Source organism: Colletotrichum aenigma (genome assembly GCF_013390185.1).
Source record: "Colletotrichum aenigma strain Cg56 chromosome Unknown KSG_Cg56_contig09, whole genome shotgun sequence".
Classification (NCBI taxonomy): Eukaryota; Fungi; Ascomycota; class Sordariomycetes; order Glomerellales; family Glomerellaceae; genus Colletotrichum; species Colletotrichum aenigma.
Window position 1 is genome coordinate 2,544,604 of NW_023500915.1, and position 19,738 is coordinate 2,564,341.

At 55.8% G+C, this 19,738-nt stretch overlaps 4 protein-coding genes across 4 annotated transcripts; 2 read left to right on the plus strand and 2 right to left on the minus strand.

The window, feature by feature from the left end:
- Window positions 1-5,943: 5,943 nt before the first annotated feature.
- On the minus strand, window positions 5,944-6,525 carry CGCA056_v013326 (uncharacterized protein; the record flags this gene model as incomplete). The annotated part of the gene is made up of 3 exons (XM_037328570.1): window positions 5,944-5,949; window positions 6,260-6,319; window positions 6,427-6,525. The coding sequence occupies 3 exons, from the start codon at window positions 6,523-6,525 to the stop codon at window positions 5,944-5,946; spliced, it is 165 nt and encodes a 54-aa protein (XP_037173400.1).
- A 1,985-nt stretch (window positions 6,526-8,510) lies between these two features.
- CGCA056_v013327 (Oxysterol-binding protein-like protein 3) lies at window positions 8,511-11,654 on the minus strand (the record flags this gene model as incomplete). The annotated part of the gene is made up of 3 exons (XM_037328571.1): window positions 8,511-11,367; window positions 11,442-11,518; window positions 11,619-11,654. 3 exons carry the CDS (start codon window positions 11,652-11,654, stop codon window positions 8,511-8,513), a joined length of 2,970 nt encoding a protein of 989 aa, XP_037173401.1.
- A 3,458-nt stretch (window positions 11,655-15,112) lies between these two features.
- Window positions 15,113-17,453, plus strand: ucp3 (UBA domain-containing protein 3; the record flags this gene model as incomplete). Its single annotated transcript, XM_037328572.1, has 4 exons — window positions 15,113-15,227; window positions 15,287-15,303; window positions 15,402-15,512; window positions 15,573-17,453. 4 exons carry the CDS (start codon window positions 15,113-15,115, stop codon window positions 17,451-17,453), a joined length of 2,124 nt encoding a protein of 707 aa, XP_037173403.1.
- A 596-nt stretch (window positions 17,454-18,049) lies between these two features.
- Window positions 18,050-19,640, plus strand: ddc (L-2,4-diaminobutyrate decarboxylase; the record flags this gene model as incomplete). Its single annotated transcript, XM_037328573.1, has 3 exons — window positions 18,050-18,884; window positions 18,940-19,061; window positions 19,128-19,640. 3 exons carry the CDS (start codon window positions 18,050-18,052, stop codon window positions 19,638-19,640), a joined length of 1,470 nt encoding a protein of 489 aa, XP_037173404.1.
- Window positions 19,641-19,738: the final 98 nt, after the last annotated feature.

Sequence of the window (19,738 nt, forward strand, 5' to 3'; positions counted from 1 at the left end):
CGGTGACATGGGATGGACCGGTCGCTGTAGTCAGGGCCGCGGTGGTGGGGTCGGTGTCTTGCGTTGGGCGAGGTACAAGCAGTTGGCGTTGGCCGATGTGGGTGTGAGAGTACATGTGTGCGTACAGATCTGTATGGATGGAAGGGCAAGGCACATCTTCATCTCGGACGTGACAAGAGAACTCGGCAAGCCATGTAGTTGGAAGAAACAATCGGGCGAATCGAGGCAACTGGGAGAGGCGTTGGAGGGTTCACCCTGAATGACGAGATACGTACCCTGATCGTCTTCATATTCAGGTCAGGCCCGGCCAAGCCAGCCAGGGGAACAACGCCCTAGGCGATGGAAAGCACTCTGGAAGATACCTGAGATGCCCTGACACCATCAAAAATAGTCGGAGGATGGAGATGGGGACGGGATGCAGCTCCTGCTCTCAGTGCCTTACTATGTAGATGTAGGTACGTTGACTCATGTATTGCGTACAGATGCAGCCTTGAGCTGCTGCGCTTGCTCTTCCACGCAAGTGACCTTCCTTACAGTACCTTGAGTTCATCCCGCTTGCATCCAAGTTCCTACTTACCTACTACCTACATAGCACATAGCCTATCTTACCTTGCCGCAGACGCGACTCGCAGGGCACCTTACCTGCCGCACCATGCGCTTACTACCACTGCACATCCTCCATCGCCTTGCATTAGCACCGTCAATCCTCGGAGGAGAGGAGGGGCAACAACTTCACTCGGTCCATCTCACCAAAGACTTGGAACCACCCAGACTTGCTTAATTCAGGAACCAGCATACGAATATATCCCTTCGCAGTCAGAACAGTACCCGCAGTGGGGAGCAGCCACTATCAATCCGCTATTCGTACGGAGTATCCTGCTTCGAAACTGGACTTCCCACCAACAATGAAAGGGATGGACTGACTCTGATCTCTCTGAAGTCTCCGCCTCGTTGAAGGCTCGAGTCCGTGTCCGAGTGCCCTCCGGTCGGCAGTCGCCGTCCTGTTCTATTCAGGGAGCGGTGCCTCATTAGAGCAATAAGTCCGAAAACCCGGCCCGTTCGCTCCGCTCGTCTTGTCCCGCCGGGACAGTCAAACCTATCAGTCAAACCTATCAGTCAAACCGACACAACTCGAGATGATGCTACTGATGCTCAGATGAAGCCCGAAGTCAATGGAAAAGACGCCTCAGTTCAAACACACACCCAGAACCCTGTTCTTTTTTCCGGCTGACCTTGCGGGCTTGAACACGCAACAACATTGTCTGGTGCAGCGTCTGGCTTCATCACTGCTACTACGCCTTAGTCGTTGCCCGGCTCTCGTGCTGCACTTCGTACAGTTAAATGAGGAAAATCAAGCCTGCAACCAACAAGTCGACGGCGGAACGAAGCCCCGCCTGGAAACCTATCGCTAATCGTCATGGACTCGCCCTAGAATACGATTGATCCACCTCACCGAACACGACTACTTCGTACGGACCATTAGGACGGCCCCTTGGTTTCTCAGGTGGCCCGAATGCCACACCATGATGAGGCACCCTGGTTCAACTTAAGGTAAGCTGCCGATACAACCTTCATCTTATCGGCATATGGGCCGCCGTGGTGCTTGGCCAGCAGCTGTCCGTCGCACCCTGCCTGCTAATCCCTGTGCCAGATCTTTTGATCGCCTCGGTGCCCCAGCTGCCACTTCCGCGACCCCAGGTACACCCTGCACAGCGCGCTAACCAAACCCTCCAAATTGTCAACCCTTCTTTGCTTCGCTGACAGCGTCCCCCAAGACGAGTGACCCAAGGCTGCTGATAACCGGAAGCAACTTTGACATCATGGACTTCAGCTATGCGCCATTTCCCATCTGTACTCCACAAAGTCGAGACGCTTCTCTCCGCGGCGCCCGTCAGGATCGGATGGCCCAAGTTGCACAAACTGCCAATGCTTGTCAAAGTGACGGACAGGGGACGCCGTCTCTGTTCTCCCGCTTCCCTCGGCTGCGGCAACGCTCAAGTTACACAGTGAGGAATTATTGCTGGCAGTCCTCCCAAGCCACTATTATTGCTACGATGCATGTCAAACAAGAAGCTACGCGATTGGCTCCAAGATCGACACGTCAGGTCAACTGATAACGCGGAAAAAAGGCACCAAGTCCAAGGGAACGCGGAAGAAAAGCACAGCCGGAAGGATTGGCCACGCCTGATTACCCCAATCCTAGGCTCGGCATGCTGAACCCTCAGTCTCCCTCAGCAACAAGATTCTGCTGCGTGCAGATGCTATCGAAGCACTTGCAAGGGTCATGGAAGATCGCACACCTTTCTTGGCGGCCACGAACGCCGCCAATTTTGCTCTACCGTCCCGTATAGCCGCTTGGCTTGACGCTGTCTCTCGTTTCGCCTGTCTCTCATCTCACCGTCTTTCCCTTGGCTAAGCTAAGCTGCTTTCTTCTTTTGTGAATTAACTTTCAACGGCTGATCTCACCATCCCCAAAGAAGGAACTTATTATTCCACTCGTACAAATCGGAGAAAAAAAGCAACGGTTCCATTGCAGCAATCTCCGAGTAGCACCCGATTTGCATCCGTATTCCAACAATACGGCTGGGCCAGAGCTCCGGGTTCTCAGCCCATGCCCAGCGGTGGTGACACTGCGGCAGATATGTCGTGTAGGGCCATTGTTTCTCAATGACTTCAATAACCAGAGGCAAAAGCACGTTGAAATCAAAATCAGCTAGCTGGTTTTTACATGCTGTGCCTCACTGCTACGCCATGCGTACCGTTCCATCGCGACTACCCATGGCTATCGACAAGCTGCAACCCTGATACGAGGGCCAGATGAGCAGCACCAACGATGTGGTCAGCACCATACCCCTGGACACCGCCTGTTCTTTGTGCCGAGCCCGGCATATTCCAGCTGGCTCTTAAGCATGGCATGGCCATCCACACTCTTTTCGCAGGGAACAAGACCCTTGCAGTCATTTCCCGCACCCAGATGTAACTCACAAGCGCATCTACAACCCAGCATTTGCATGCGCAGACGGGGAAATATTGCATCCTGCGTCCCCCCAACAGCCCTAATCCCTCTATGAATGGTTGGGTGTGAAGCATCCCGCCTTAGCGCTTTTTATTCACCGAGCCTTGCAGCAGTCCCTGGTCCCGGTCCGCACTCTGGCGGCTGACGACCAAAAAAGGTCATCCCACTGAACACTCGGCCGATGGGCGTAGTAATGGCAGCCTCCCTTGCCAAGGATCAGCGGGGAAGTCTGCGCGGTCGACTTCGTGGCGCGACTGGCTTGGGTTGACAGAACTTCAGTGCGACCGAAGCGATATTGAATGTCAGCTTGAGTCGTGCCAGCTGACGCCTTCTGGTTGCCTCCCGTTGGTGCGGATTCGATTGCTGACGCCGCGCAGGACCAAGGTGTCAAAGTCAAACAGTCCATCACTTTCCTAATCTGGATCGTTCTCCGTTTAAGCGGCCTTGAGACTTCTCCACTCCGCCGGTCGGTCGCCGTGCCGGAGGTGGGTCCTTCCGGGCCTCGCCGTCCGGGGCCGGTCTGCGTGTGCGATGGAACGCTTTCAAATGTTCTGCTTCGCGGCAGACGCAGAAGCCCACGAGGATCAACGTGCTATTTTTCAATCGCTCGGCTTCATCCAAAGATAAACGTCGTTTCAACTGTACAGCGGAAAGCCCCTTTCCGTGAGAACGAGCAGTCGTCGTCCGACAATTGCCCCACGAAGGAAGCTATATGCGCCCACAGATTTTACTGCCAATGGACTCCGTGGAAGCAGTTAGCGGAGGGAGAAACTAGTCGAAAAGCCATTGCAAAGCCCTGTCGGTTCCTGTCAACCCTCCGTGCTTTGACACCAGGAACCAGAGGGTTGGGTCTTTGCTCGCGCTTTGATCGCAACGCAGACCACTGACCTCCCTCGTTACCGCCCAACCGCGTCGGCACCCCACACATTGGAATAATTCCACGGAGCTGCGGCCATTCAAACGGACTTTTACGAGCATCGCGCTCGGTTCCAGTTTGCGTACACACTGGACGGGCACTGGGACTTGACCAGCCATCTTTCTTTTCCACCTGCACGATCTCTCGGCGTACCGTTGACTATGCCCCTTGAATACAGGGGCAAAGTCTGGCTGGTAGAGTCTCGACACAAGGGCGCGTGCGATTGACATGGCCTTCTCCGAGAGGTCGGGCGAGAGTGGATGGGCACCGGGCGGCTGGGAAGCTCCGTACCGAACACGAGACCTTCGCTAACCTGTGGTTTTATCTGCCATCCATTTCTGTCCGCGCGAACGACTATGGCACCGCCGTGTCTAGAACTCTCAATGTAGGGTTGTCGCTAACTACATTACATCGGGTGGATTGGGCATCCCGGTGGGCGGTCTTGTAGTCCGCGAGGGTCGAACTTGAAGATGAACCTGTCGCCTGGGCTGGAAGCTGTGGGCTGGTTGGAAAGTTTCCGGCATGCTGGGCTCTTTAGGGCAAATCTCGATCATTACTACATACACGAAACGGGGTTGGTGTTGAAAACGTCCCGACAGTATGGGTGTAATAACTTTAATCTAACCCGTCAACTGTGACAGATGTCTTTAAACTCAACCAGAAGCGTAGGTTGCTGATGTCGTTCACCCATCCATCACACTGGTAAATTTGAGTCATGAGACGATATTTCGAGATGGCGTGCATGTGAAGCACTTTCAATAGGTCGCCAGCTGTCAGCTTCGCGGTCGTGTCCCGACACAACTCGTACGAGAAAATAATGAAGACCGAATCGAGCAAGTGTAACTCGCAAACGTAGGACAACCACGAGCTTTAACATGACCCTACATGTGCCAGTCGAGAGGCCTAGGAGCCCGAAAGTCTGGACAATCAACTTCTTGAAGTCAACAATGACCCCCTTTCTTTCTGGCTTCTTGGCTGAACTTGATGACGGGGGCTTTGTTCCACTTGACACCTTCACCCAGCCCTGAAATCCCCGCCTCTTATCCTGTCCTCGGGACTTCCGGCTGATCTTTCGGTTTGCTAGAGCTGTTGCTCTACGAGTTTGAGCCGTCAACTATACCACGTCTAGAATGAACCCGGACTTCTCCTCCGGGCGTATATGAAGGTTGTTTTTGGCCGCTGGTATCCCAATATGTTTTACTAAGACTAAACGTGGCCAAAATCTTTGTATCAGCTAAACGTTGTTGTTTAAAACCTTATAAACTTTGGTACATTCTTCTCATATCTAAAGATGCTTTGAGTGCCGCCCATTAGCGTGTCATCGCGAGTCAAGCTCGTGACCCGGCCATATATGGAGGTTAGTACGTGCTGTATGCCTTCAAGGCTATGTTGCTGGTGATGGCTCTTGTGGTTTCGGGCAACTGAGGGTTGCCGTTCATTGGAACTCTTAGGGACATTTGCTTCCAGCGCACTAACATCGAATATCGATTCGCATGTTGGTGAGTTCGGCTCGAAAGCAAAACTGGCTCATCCTACTTGAGAAGAACTCGCAATAGAGGATCTGGTTGCTGTCCCCGTATTTGGCAGATAAATCTTGCTGCCACGCAAGGAACAGACGGGACGGACTGAGTAGGATGCCTTTCCGTTTCATATCGAATACATCGGTTTAGGTGAGTGAGGAGCTGTGAAGACGGCAGAAGGTGTTCCTGAAAGCAAACAGGTCTCTTCAAGAATTTTCGCAGTGGTTATGTACTCCGCTCGAGGCACTGGACAGACGGATCATATATTATGTCTATAGTTGGTATGGAGGAGAGGCTTTCGGAAGCCGGGGAGGCCGGAGGTGAGTTGGAGCTGTGTAGCTTACGACTGGTTACTGATATTGGTTGGTTGACAAACACAGATTCTCGTTTGTCTCGAGAGTTGCAACTCCTTTATAGCTAATATAATGCTACTATGCTGGTTTAGCTGGCTTGCAAAGATATAGGTCTCGTGGAAAAGATACCCGTCAAACTCAAAACTACGTGCACCCCAACGAATCACGCGAATTAGTGAACATCTGTGGGTATGGAATGCTTTTTTAGTTCGCTATTTGACTCGTCTTACTCAACCTTCTCGCCGAGCAATTGACTATGAAGAGGAAGCTGAAGGCCGTAAGGGCGGGCATCACGCAAGACCGCAGTAACAATCGCAGTCGGCCCCGTTGGCCATCTGTCGTCCTCCTTCCGTTCGGCACTAGATCGCCAGTCAGCAAAATCCGATCCAAGATGGGACGTGTACCCTGCGAGACGCGCTCCTCAGATGCGCCCCGCGCAGCTGCGTGAACTCACCTTCTGACCGCAAAGAGTCTTGCAGTCCTGCTGGTCCGTCGGGCTGCAGTTGGAAACCCACTGATGAACACGCTCACAGTTAGCCGATTGACGACTCCCATGTCAAAAGAAGCGCGGGCGGGTTTGAGAAAGCGCAGCCATAGATGGAGGAGGGGAAGAGGACTCACGTTGGTAGGGAATGTGGTTCCACACTTTTGCAATCGGAGAGTGGCGCTCGCGAAGGAGATCTGCAGCGCAGCGAGGAGGAAAGCAAGGAAGAAACGCATTGCGACTGGCGGTGGAGACTCGGCCGATTTGTTATGAGGATGTACAAGAGAGCGAAGTTGTGATGAACGAACTGTGACTAGATAGATGATGAATGTTCGATCCCCAAATTCCGAGAGGAAGCGCGATGTATTTACATCCTCGCCAAGACGGAGCACTCCTTTAATCACTGCTCGGATCACACGAGTTGGATCGTCCAGTTCGATGAAAAGTTGCCTGTTTGATCTGGTTGAGGCTAGGCCAGCGCCGACTGACTCGCAACTCAATCTATTAGACTCAGGAATGAACGTCCCGACATACTCTATCCGAGCCTTATTACTCTAATTTTTAAGTAGACGTACAGGCCAAAAATGGGGAATACACTTGGCGGTGGTTTCACCCTATTTCCTTTTTGTTTGTTCGTAATTCCCGCTGACAACTGTCGTTACGCGGAGAAGAAAGCGAACCCGATGCGAACTCGGGGGGAGGTTGACCTCACCGACAACGAAGTGGGGCGATTCTGAAGACTAACCTACCAACGAACTTGCTCGCGCTTCTAGACGAAGACTTTAAGTGATGGAGTTTAAAAAGTCTTCACGCATGAATCATTGACCGTCTTTTGACGTCAATAAGTTATCGCTTAAGTTGTGGGCGCAATCAAGTTTTTGCTCTGCAATGTCTTCACCAGTCCATAGTAACACATTCATGAAGTTGAGGAGAAGCTTGATGATTCAGATTTAACATCACAGCCCGACTGTGTTTACTCAATCGCTGTCATTCATCGTGCAAGTAGCCGAATTGGCTTTGCCCGAACTAAAGAGTTTTAAGTCTTAGATCATTCAAGTTGACAGTCCAAACTTATAAGAGGCGGGTGGACACCAATACCCGGAAAGCCCACAATAACCCCAGGGCTGTTTGAGCGTGTCAGACAGACCACTTTTGGCGAGATGGTTGCTCGGTATCGTATCCCATTTTCACTTCCCTGCTATTAACCATCAACTGATTGAACGAGTCTTCAGAGGATTTGAGTCTAGACCGGAATGTCAGACAACGTTTTCAAAATCTGCATGATACCCTTTTGTGAAGCAGGTTCGTGTTCCTTCATCTTCATTTTTGTCGCATCAGTAAGGCTCATCTGGTGCGGGTTGCTCCGCACAGCGTAGGACACTTGTGAGGCGGTGAGCTTCGAAATCGTCGAGAACTTGTCTGTTGTGAAAGTTTGACTGGAACCGAGGCCAGGCTGTCTTCACCTCTGTCCTGAAAGCGGGTTCGAAAGGGGGTATTCCAAGGCTACAACCGTGGCCGGGGTTGGCGTAATGACTGTAGGTGTTGAGTGAAGCCATTCTGAGCCGAGGTCAGAGTCAACCTCGACACCTGCTTCGACAACTTCCATGGCAGCCTCTCAACATAGTCACGCCGCTGGGTCGTCGAGCCGAGTATCATGCTTGGTTGAGATAATCTGGAATCATCCAGCCTCCACCCTTCCCTTCAGCTGTTGGGCCTCGGAAATAGGAGACGATTCAATCTCCTTGTCCAGCCCTCCAAGCAAATCTCCCTCTGCATATCCTTCGCCAAACTGATCCGTAGTCTAGATATCACCCATATTCTGCAGGATGGGTGCGGTATGTGGCTCTGCCATCTCTCTCAGCTCGATCCCGACCTTGCTCGCGCTTGTCATCCTCATGTGGCTTGATTGTCGGTATGCCGACCGAGAGTCCTCTGACATGGAGTTCGATCCGACAGGCACGTTTTCGCGTACACAGAGATGGTCTGATAATGTTCAGTAGTAGGTTAAACACATTGGCAGGTTCACTCGACCACAGATCAAGTACCGTAACATCAACCATATGACTCAAGACCAATTATGTTCACATATGCAGTGCAGTGCGAAACTGTCCAAAGTCGACAAACTGCCGATGGTACATGTTGAACACGCTATACCAGAGAACGGAATAAAATGGGAGTCCCAAACGCCGCGACTGGCTTCTCTTTTGATTTGAAAACCTCTCTACCCAGAAAAAATCTCCTCCAAGCCGCTCCATGTCCCCTTGGACCTCTCCTCCCAGTACGAGTCCTTGCCGGTCCTCAGCTTCCAAACCTCCTCGCCCTCTGGGCCTTGTCCGACCTTGACGAACCACTTCGGCCTATGCTCTTCGCCCTTCTCTTCCAGCACGCGACGGCGTGCTCGCTGTGCCTCCTCGAGCTTGACCTTCCACTCCTCTGCCTGATCCAAGTCTCCCTTCTCCGCCAAGCGCTGGTCGGGTCTCAGTCTGCTGTCCGTTGGCGGTAGTCTGTCCTTCTCGATATCGGTGACCTCGTTCAGAGCGGCAGCAAATGTCGTCATACCGTACGTATTGGCGGCATTGTCGACAAGCTTGCCAACGCGCCAGATCTCCTGACCGGCGGCCTTGCCGGCTTCGACAACGCGAAGGCTGCCAGTCCACGTTCCCGACAGACTGCTGCCAGTGTGGACACCATCCGGACCGTATGTTTCCACCTGGACGTCTTCGCCTCGTCCTCCAAACATTCCCTTGCTGCGGAATTCGACGGAGGCCTTGGCACCAGTGGTGTCGTTGGTAATCGGCATAACGCCAACGGGTTCAACGTACTTCTCACCCATGACTACGTTGCGCAGGAACATCGTGGCATGAGTCCAGGAGTACAGCTCATCTGTTCCGTCAGGCAGTCTCAGTGCGACGCGGACGCGGCCTTCCGTGGTGATTTCGGCACTCTTGCCCCAGAACTTTTGTGACGGCGCGGGAGACTGGCTGAAGGACCAGTTTGCCGAATCCGCCTGCATGGCGAGCCTCACCGGGCGATGGCAAACCTTCTCGACAAGCAGGCGAAAGCCTCCTGGTACCTCCTGTTCTGTTCGGAGCATTTCGTACGTTTCTCCGAGAAGCGGGTTGAAGGGCTTGCGGATAGCACGCTCCTTGGCTCGTCCGCTGCTGAATTGTGACACGGCAAAGGCGGTGACGTACAGGAGACGTTCCTTGGGCTCCTTTGCGCGCGCAGCTTGGTCGAGAAGCTGCGCATACTCTAGCTGTTCCGCTACACGTTGCAGGAGTGATATCGGCTCGTTCGCAGACACGGGCATACTGATAGTACTGAGATCCTTGCCGACGTTCTTCCGGACGAAAGCGATCAAACTCGGGGGCTGAACCAAGGCCGGCGGAACCTTGGTTCGCCTGGTTATTGAGATGTCAACTGGCAGCGGCGACAGGCTCTTGGGCTTTGCCGGGTAGCAGCTCGTATCATCTTGCCCAATGCCGGCATCCGACTCTGGTGCCGATGAAATCGAGGATGAATCGGTCAAATTACCCTCGTCCGGCTCAGAGTCCGGGCTTTCATCTTCACTCTGAGCAATTCGGACAATTTGCGAACTCGTCTCCCCTGCCTCGGCATCGAAGAATTCGTCCGTTGACATGGTTTCCATACTCCTGCGAGAGGGGGCGGCGGACAGCGGAGCGGGTGCTCTGCGGCGCTTGCTGTTGGCGATCAGCGTCGTGAACTCAGACACCACAGAGTCAAGGTCATTGAGAAGTGATGCACAGTGCTCTTGTGTACTCTTCTCTTCATGGATTGAGGCCTTTGACTTGGAGTGGTGGTGACGAGGACCATTGGAGGAAATGGTGGTCGTGACCGTGTTCGGGGCCGGAACAGCCAGAGCGGTCGCAGCGGATGCCTGATGCGCCTGCGGCGTTGTAGCTGTTGGGGTCGCATTACTCGATTTGCGCTTCCAAAATGGTCGTCTCTGTGCCTGCTGCTCGGTTGCCTGAGGGGAAGGGGAGGGAAAATAGCTGTCGGGCTCTTCGCCCATGCTGGTGGGAGACAGGAAGCTCGACGCTGCCATGCTGACAGGCCTTTGATTCGACATGTCCTTGACCAAGCGACGCAGAGCATCTCGGGTCCCAACCATTCGGCTGACCAACGTCTCAACCTGCTGCCATTCGCGGTCTTCCTCCATGCTTGTCGCATTTGGCTTCAGATGGGTGGTGTTGACTCGTAAAGGCGCCGACCTGGCATTGTTCGGTTGGTCATCGGGGGCCTCCAACCCTCTGGCCGCGCGGCTGGCCTTTTCCAGAGCCCGCGCCCAGTCGTTGAAATCCTTCGCATTGGATGCTCGCAGGTGCCAAATCTCAGCACCTGAGTCAATGTTGATCTCCCTGCGACGTTCGTCGGCCGCGATAGCTGCGAGGCTGAGAGGTATGGCACCGCGCAGAGCCGAAGAGTTGCGGTTATAGTAGTACGACAAGGTGCAAGACGAGTAGTCGAGGGAGAAGAATCTGCGCGCATATCCTTGGCCCTTCTTCCTCCTCCTCTTGTGAAGAATACCCGTATGGTAGTTGGCATTCTCGCTGCGTCCCGAGGCGGACGTCGGTCGCACACCGCCGCCGGTCTTATGGCTGTGGAGACTGTCCTGGGAAGCGGAAGTGACGGTGGTCACTTGGGGCAGGCTGGTTCTGCTGGCACTCGCATTCGCAGCTTGGAGGTTCGGGAAGGCGTTGGCGGTAGTCTGGGGCGGGGCACCGGTCGGGTAGGTCAGAAGGACGAAGGTCGCCGTCTTGGAAATCTGCTTGGAAAAGGTGTTGTCAAATACCAGGCCGAACATGCCGCCCTGGCCCTTCTCGACATCCCAGGTGCCGGTGGACACCTTGTCTGCATCGCATTTCCCGTGCCATTTGACGGGTATGAAGCCCTTGCTGGAGAGCTGGTCTTGGGCGGTGATGGAGTCGCGCTTGGCAAAGCGACCCTTGGGTTCGGCTACGCCGGAGGTGAGGGCGCCGGCGGTTGCGGTGTCGTCGTTCTGGTTCGCAATCAAGCCGGTGGCACCGGTGCCCGGATGCTTGACGATTCCAAAGTTTCTGCCTCGGCGTGAGGTAAGCACGTGTCGAGTTGGAGAAGTATAGCGAGGAGAAGAGGGGGGAGAGGTACGCACATGGACTTTTTGTGTGGTTGAACGCTCCAGGATATGGTATGGCCTTCGTCGACTTTGACCCAACGGACGATGTAGGACTGGTGACAGAGAGCAGCTGTTAGCTTGGAGATAGGCCTAGGGGAGTCGAACTGAAGACGGCACGGAGGAGAGAGGGCCGGGCAATGACGACTCACGTACCTTGCTATGGATCTCCAACTGCTCAATGCCCGCCATTTTTTCGAATTGGGGCGGGAGCTTGAGGTGGCGCTGACGTCTGGAGACAGCGTGAGGTGACTGCGGTTCGGTCGAAGAAAGGTCGCGGAAACCACAACACTAGTGAAGGCACATGCTGCGGAAGAGAGGGGATAAATATGAAATCAATTGCTGAGGGAGGGAGTAAGGTAAGGCAAATGGCGAGGCAGGCGGAGAAAGGTGAGAAGACGGGACGGGGACGGGGACGGGATGTGACACCCCTGTCCGGAGCTTAGGTTGCAGCAGTTAGCAGGACCAGCAGCAGTTAGCACAAGGCACAAGGCGCCGTAAGGTACGCGGATAGGTGAGGTGTGGTACTGCCCGTGGTGGGTGGGAGGTCGTTTTGGACACCTCAGCCAGCCCAGCCACAGCAGCAGGAGTACCCTTGACAGTTGGTTGGGGGCGGAACGTCATTCGGAGCGATTCCACGGCAGGTGACTGGCTGCGTGCTGGGAGGAATAAGCGGAGACGGGATGTGAGGGGGGACATTCACTGGACACCACTGGCACCCTCAACTCATGGAACTCACCACCTCCACCTCAGGTACTGCGAGTCTGCGACAAGCAAACGACAGACGGACGGGCTGTGCGAGGTGGTGCGGTAAGCCGCGGACGGGCGCGGGCGCGAGACAGCAGGGCGAGAGCCAGCACTCTGCGGTGGCAGGTGCTCAGAAAGTGGATGCAGCTGATGAGGCTGGGGTTCTTCTTCCCCTTGCACTTCCCTACACTCGATAGTGGTAAGATGGCTGCCAACCAATAATGAACGATGAGACCCGTTGACGCTAGGCTGGCTATTTACAGATGCAATGGTCAGTTCGGACTTCACCCACGTTACTGCATTCTTTCAGTCTCCTAAACACTTCAAAGCCTTTCTAATTCGTACTACCTTACGCAGGCAGTCTGTTGGATCTCAGGGACCTTATCTGGGGTCCCCGATATTGTGCCCGTGGATTGCTTAGATAAGAAGGTCGGCAGCGAGTGTCGTCCGTCGCCGTCCGGGCGTTTGCGAGACGGTTCGCTACGCAGTGCCCGCCCTGTCAAACCAACGGGTACGGGCGCGAGCGCGACATCCGCGTACTCCCGCTCGCTGGAAACTTGGTCGTTACCTATTCGATCACGCGGACCGGCATTCCGCTTGTGCCGATCGGAGCCACCAGCCCTGTCTGCCATGCATACCTACTTACACGGCGCCGAGATCATGTCCGTAGCCTGTCGGGACAAGCACGATTAGTGAAGCTCCGCCTCGGCATATAAGATTATCTATCGCCGGTATTGACCAGGTCGCCCCAGAACGCCGAGTTGAACCCACCAGACACAGTTTTGAGCCCACGGTCTTTGTTTGCGTGTGCAAGTAGGCTCTACTATGCATGCATATACGCCAGCCAGGTTCCCTTCATCGAATGGAGGCTCGGGGACAAAGCGTTGAAACGGCTGCGAGAGGGCCCCGATGTCACGATAACAAACCTGCAGTACCTGCCCTGCCTGCCCATACACCGGCAACAGCGGATAGTCATTTTCTGGGGTTGTTTTCTTGTCTGCAGAGACCGAGACAGCCGCACCTTATCAAACAGAGACACGCTTGTCCCTCGGAGACACCGGACGTTGTTGGCCAAGTTAGCTAACACGGCAAGCTGGTGTCAAGTTGGATATTGGCAGCTGAGTCATTTCTCGGAATCACAGGGTGAGATATCGGCAGCGTATATATGCCGACTTGTCAGAGCGATGAGGTCAGACGGCATCTTATGTCATTCTGCCTTGCAATCTGCAGTCGCGAGGCCGTTGCGCAAGGCGAGTTGCAGCAGCTGAAACGACGACCCAATCAAACAGGTCCCGTAGGTCTGGAAACGCGAATCAACACTCGATATGACCGTGGGCAATAGCCTTGCCCGGTTGACCCCCAACCCTGGCAGGACCCCGAAAGCAACAACAGCATAAAAAAAGAAAAATCATGTGAAAGATGTCCAGAGAGAGAGGGACCCCTGAGAAGGCTCAGATGCGGTGGAGCGCAGACTTGAAGACAACCTTGAACATCCCTGCCCTCCCTTCCAGAGCCAGTCGCGTTCTCGGCAGCACCCGCAGCACCACCAACTTCACCGGATAATCGTCGGGCCTGTTTCCGCGGGAAAGGGTCAACGCCCCAGCCATCCTGAGGTGCGACTGGCCAACCAGGTTCGAGGACACGGCCAGGGATCCGCAGCTACGCCTGGTACATGGGCCAGCCGAGAGCCAATTCGCGGACAGCCGAGCAAAGGGTGGGGAACCGCTTCTTATCCACTTCCACGCGTTCTTCGCTCTCCATGTCCACGCTGCCAATTCAATTTATTTCGTAGGTGCTGATGCTGGCCGTGCTGCTGAGCCGGTGCCACTGCCAATGCCAATGCCAATACCAATGGGTGCTGACTGCCTACCTTACCCAGGCGGGACGGATGTCCTTCATGATGGCATGGTCTGACCTGGCTGCCAGTGTGGTTTTAATTGATTATTATTGATTATTCCTCCTACCTTACCTACTCTACCTTAGTCACCGGGCCCCCTCTTTGTCCAGACCCGTACCTAGCCTGCGCCCCCAGCCCCAGTCCAGCACTCGCGAAGGTCATTCACACTATCCTCTTTCGGCTAGAAGACCGACTCCACCCGCGATTTCCCTCCCCCCTCCTCGCACTCGCAGCACTCACATTGCGAGTTGCACTGGTATCCAGTCTGGCTTTCTGCTTCCAGGGCTCTCTGGTTGCTGTTGCTGTTGCTGCCGTACCGCTGATCGATCGTCTCCTTTTTTCCCACGGCTATCCGTACTGAGTCGCGCACTACGCCGCCGTATTACACCAGCACCACCAACCACCACCACCCACGCTCACCCTCCAACGCCGCACACCCAATCCACCTTTGACCAAAACACACGCACATCTGCTAGACCTGGTGGACCGGTGCCTTGTGTCTGGCTGTCTTTCTTTGCTTCCGAAGGCAATCTCCTGTCGCTCCATCCGCGCCGAGGCCTGTCGTCAAACACTCAAAGCAGCTGCGACGAACAACCTCTGCTTCCGCTCCCTTGGCCCTCCTTCACAACACTGATTCGCTGCCATCGAACCGGTCTCAGATACGCCTAGACTCGTCTCGAACTCGACACAGTACTCAGCCTTCCCGACGCATGACGGAGGCCATGGTTGTCGTCGCGGTTCCCTTTCCTCCTTCGACATCGGGTTCCATCTTCCCCAGTGCATAATTTCCATGGTACACCTTGCTTCTTAATACCCCTTCCTAATCCCATCTTTCTGCCCAATTACCTGCCGCCGTCCCTGGCTCGCCCGACAACCCCTCGATCTACCTTCCAATCCCAAGGAACCGCGCCTTCGCCCAATCCAAACTTGTTTTCCACGAATCCCACCGAACTGCGCGCGCGCCAAACCTGCCCCCAACGTCGACCGTTGCACTTCATTCTCCAGAATGACGGGCGTCCTCAGCAAGCGCCAGCAGGCGCGTAACGAAAAAGTCCTGCACGATCTGGTCCAGACGGTCCCGGGAAACAACTTCTGCGCCGACTGTCAAGCACGAAACCCAGGTAGGTGCAACAGTGCCCTCCCGCTCAGACCGGTTCTCGATACTGACAGCACTTCGCAGCATGGGCCTCATGGAGTGTAAGCACCGCCAACCCCTTCCGCGCCCTATCGATGCGACCCCGTTCCGACAGACGACGATGCGGCATATAACGGACAAATACTGACAGGGTGCACAGCTAGGCGTGTTCCTTTGCATGAGATGTGCCGCTATCCATCGAAAGTTGGGTACGCACATCTCCAAGGTGAAATCCTTGAGCATGGACAGTTGGTCCAACGAGCAGGTCGAGGTTTGTCCACTTGTTGCTCGTTATTATGTGGCTGTCGCACCTAACGCGGCGCATCTGTAGAATATGAAGAAAGTCGGCAACGTCAGATCCAACGGAATCTACAACCCAGACAACAAGAAACCGCCAGTCCCAGTCGACGCCGATGAGGCCGATTCCGCGATGGAGCGTTTTATTCGATCCAAGTACATGAACAACAACCCGGCTCCTGCGAGAAAACAACACTCGGGTCTCTCCGATGAAGGTGTCCCGCCACCTCTGCCCCCCAAGGCGGGAGGCAAGTTCGGATTCAGATCTGCTTCGTCCATCTTCCCGTTGTCGTCCCGCTCCAAGAAAGAGGCCGCGATGCGCAACGCTTCGAACCCTAGAGATATGCCTCGAAGCCCGTCGCCCAGCGAACTGCCCAATAAACCGTCCAAGGTCTTTGGCCTGAGCGTTCAGTACGAGCAAGAGGACACCGAGCGAAAGCTGGCCAGCCTCAGGGACATGGGGTTCCCGGACAATCAACGGAACGCTGCGGTGCTCAAGGGCGTCAACGGCAACTTAGAGCGAGCCATTGAGACGCTGGTGCGTCTGGGTGAGACTGATAGGAGGTCTCCATCTCTGACGGGTCCTCGCGAGAGCTCTTTGCGCGCAACGCGTTCGCACGCCAACTTGTCGTCGACATCAAGCGGTCTCTCAGCGCCACAGCAAACATTCAGCGACCACCCACAGTCACCCTCGACGGCCTCTAGCAACAATCCATTCGACTTGCTCCCGCCTCAACCCCAGTCTTCTCAGTCAACTGGAACTTTGGCCAACAAGAATCCCTACGCCAACAACCCTTTCGGGGCCCCCAGTCAGACTCAGCAAGACTTCAACCAGGCTTTCAGCAACATGTCTTTGGCGCCCGCTCAACCCTTATTCCCGCATCACACCGGCGGTCTTCCAGCGTCCCAGCCGCCGTTTGCTCAGCCTCAGCAGCAGATGTATCAGCAGTCCATGACACCACCGGCACTGCAAGCGCAGCAGAACTACAGCCATATCAACTTTAATAGTAATATGACATATCCTCAGCCTCAACCGATCCAGCCTCAGTCGACGGGCTACAACCCGTTCTTCACGAACCAGACGCAGCCTGCTCCGCAGCAGAGTCTGGCCGTGAACACGACCGGCGCGTTCGCAAACAACCCCTTCGCTCGATCACCCACGAGAATCCAATCTCCATCATTGGGCCAGATCCCCGAGCAGACACAGTCGAACTTCTACACCACGTCGCCGCGACCGCTCTCGCCGCAGAACACCAACCCATTCTTCTCACAGATGGCTTCGCAGCCGACAGGGCAGCAGCAAATGCCTACACCGCAACAGCACCAGCAGCCATTCCAGCAGCAGTCCTTCCAGCCGCAGCCGTTTCAGTCGCAGCCGTTCCAGCAACAAGCCCTGCAGTCGTCACCGTTCCAGCAGCAGTCACCATGGCAGCAGCAACCGCCGCAGCAGCCGCAAGTCCAGCAGCAGGAGGTACCTCAGCAACAACAGCAGCAGCAACAGCAGCACCAGTGGCCAGGACAGGACTTTTCTCAGCAACAACAGGTGCAGGCACCCGCTCAGCAGCCCTTGTACCAGCAGCCGCAACAGCCTCAGAGACCTGACAAGGCCTCTATTCTGGCGCTGTATCACATGCCGCAGCTGGCCCCTCAGCCGTTCCAGCAGCAGCCGCAGGAACCTGCACAGGCAGAGAACGCTGCGGCTCCCCAGGCCGGCCAAGAAGCCAACGGACCAGCTGCAGGGACCAAGAACCCCTTTTTGTCTAACGGACCGACTTCGCCCGTCATGACCCAGAAGGACGTTGGCCCGCGCAGGACTGGCGTGAGCCGGGAGAGTATGGCTTTTACGGATATGCAATGGACAAACGGCCGACACAGCCCTGACGCCTTCGCCAGCCTCAGCGCAAGACACATGTGAGAGGCGCCGGTCGTGATGGGTTTTTCTTGTACATAAATGTCCTTTTTGTAAGATAACGTCGATTTGGGACGCTGGAGATCTACATCCCATGGCCATTGGTGTCCACATGATAACGAGGGATCTCCCTGTGGATACATCACCCTTTGTTTTTTTTTTCACACTCTCCGTTTTGGTTCCCGTGTATATGTCGACAATTTTCTGCCATCTGATTTTCCCATTAGAGTTTAGTTGATACGGTTTGTCGTGAACTGCGTGCGTTCGCAGAGTGGCCCGCGGGGAACTCGAGTTTCCACCCACACGGGGGTTCCCAGACGGTCCCGAGATCGGAATTCCCGGGCAAAGCCGGGCCACACTAGACCCGGATCGGATCGGTGCTTACGACCTCCCCACATGGACTTTGCCGGGCCCCGGTTCACCGACTTCAAATCCCGCAATGACTCAAACCCCGGCGGTTCCTTCGGATGGCTCCCGAGGTAGGCTCGTTGTCTCATAAGCGTTGCTGGTTCGCTGTTTGGTAATACAGCCTGATTTTCACGTACCACACACCACACCGCTCAGACACGTTCAGTCGAGAACTCACTCATTCAACAAACATCATGGCATCCCCTGAATTCCACGCCCGGCTCCGCGCCTCCCTCCCGGACGACGACCAGGCCGCGACCCTCCCGCCCGCGACGGCGCTCTCGGCCGCCTCGAAGTCTCTCCCCCGGCCCGGCGGTGCGGGATACCTCGCGCCGCTGGGCACCGAGGCGACGCTCGCGCATATCCTGGACGAGATCGTGCCCGGGCTGAACGGCCAGGCGCGGAGCGGGCGGTACTACGGCTTCGTGACGGGCGGGACGCTGCCTGTGGCCGAGGCCGCGGACAACATCGTCACGGCGTTCGACCAGAATGTGCAGGTGCATCTGCCGGGCCAGACGGTGGCGACGGAGCTGGAGAGCGTAGCGCTGAGGATGCTGGCGGACGTGCTTGCGCTGGAGCAGCCTGGAGAGGAAGAGGTGTGGAAGGGGCGAACGTTCACGACGGGGGCGACGGCGAGTAACGTCCTTGGTCTCGCGTGCGGGCGGGAGGCGGTTGTCGCGCGGCGCGGGGGGAATGTGGGCGAGATGGGGATTCTGGGGGCTTGTGCGGCGGCGGGGGTCAGGGAGATTCAGGTGCTGACCAGCATGGGGCATAGCTCGCTGTTCAAGGCGGCCAGCGTTGTCGGGCTGGGCAGGGGGAGTGTGAAGGAGGTTAGGGTGAGTGATGACGAGCCGTGGAGGTTGGATTTGGAGGCTGTCGAGAGGGAGTTAGGCCGGGAGGGCGTGGCGAGTATCATTGCTGTCAGCGCGGGAGAGGTGAACACTGGGCGGTTCGCGACTGGATTCGAGGAGATGAAGAAGCTGAGAGAGCTGGCGGACCGGTTTGGAGCTTGGATCCATGTGGATGGAGGTAACGTATCCCCAACCCCTGAGTGACGTCTGGAAGGCGATGCTGATGGGTTCAGCTTTTGGTATCTTTGCGCGGGCGTTGGACGACAGCCCCGAGTTTTCCAAGATCAAGAACATGGCGGCCGGGTTGGAACTCGCGGACAGCATCACAGTGGACGGGCACAAGCTTCTGAACGTGGTACGTTGTATCAGCCTCTTACCCCCTTTTCCGAAAACCAAAGAGACACTAACTGTGTCCGCCAAGCCTTACGATTGCGGCATGTTCTTCACACGGTCCCTCGAAACTCTGACGTCCGTCTTCACCAACCCCAACGCGGCGTACCTCTCCTCGGGCCCCTCTAGTATCCCGTCCCCGCTCAACATCGGCCTCGAGAACTCGCGCCGCTTCCGCGCGCTGCCCGCCTACGCCGTGCTCCGCTCCGAAGGACGCTCCGGTCTCGCCGCGATTCTGGGAAGGATGGTCCTGCTGGCGAGGAAGATTGCGTCGTGGATCCGTGAGTCGGAGGCGTACGAGCTGCTGCCGGAGGGGGGTTGGAGCGTGGAGGACACGACGCACATGGTGGTCCTGTTCAGCGCGAAGGATGAGAGTGTCAATGAGGAACTTGTCGGACGGATTAACGGCACGAGGGAGATGTATGTTAGCGGGACCAGCTGGAAGGGGAAGAAGGCGGTCCGGGTTGCGGTGGGCAGTTGGAGGGTTGATGTCGAAAGGGACTTTGAGGTGGTCAAGAGGGTGTTGGAGCAGGTCAAGGGGTGAAGGGCAGATGTTGCAGAGGAGGAATTCCAGCCGTGTCTTCCGTCCCGCACTTGTGGTCCCTAGATTTCACCTGCTGCCCCCGAGGAGGAAGGCGCGCC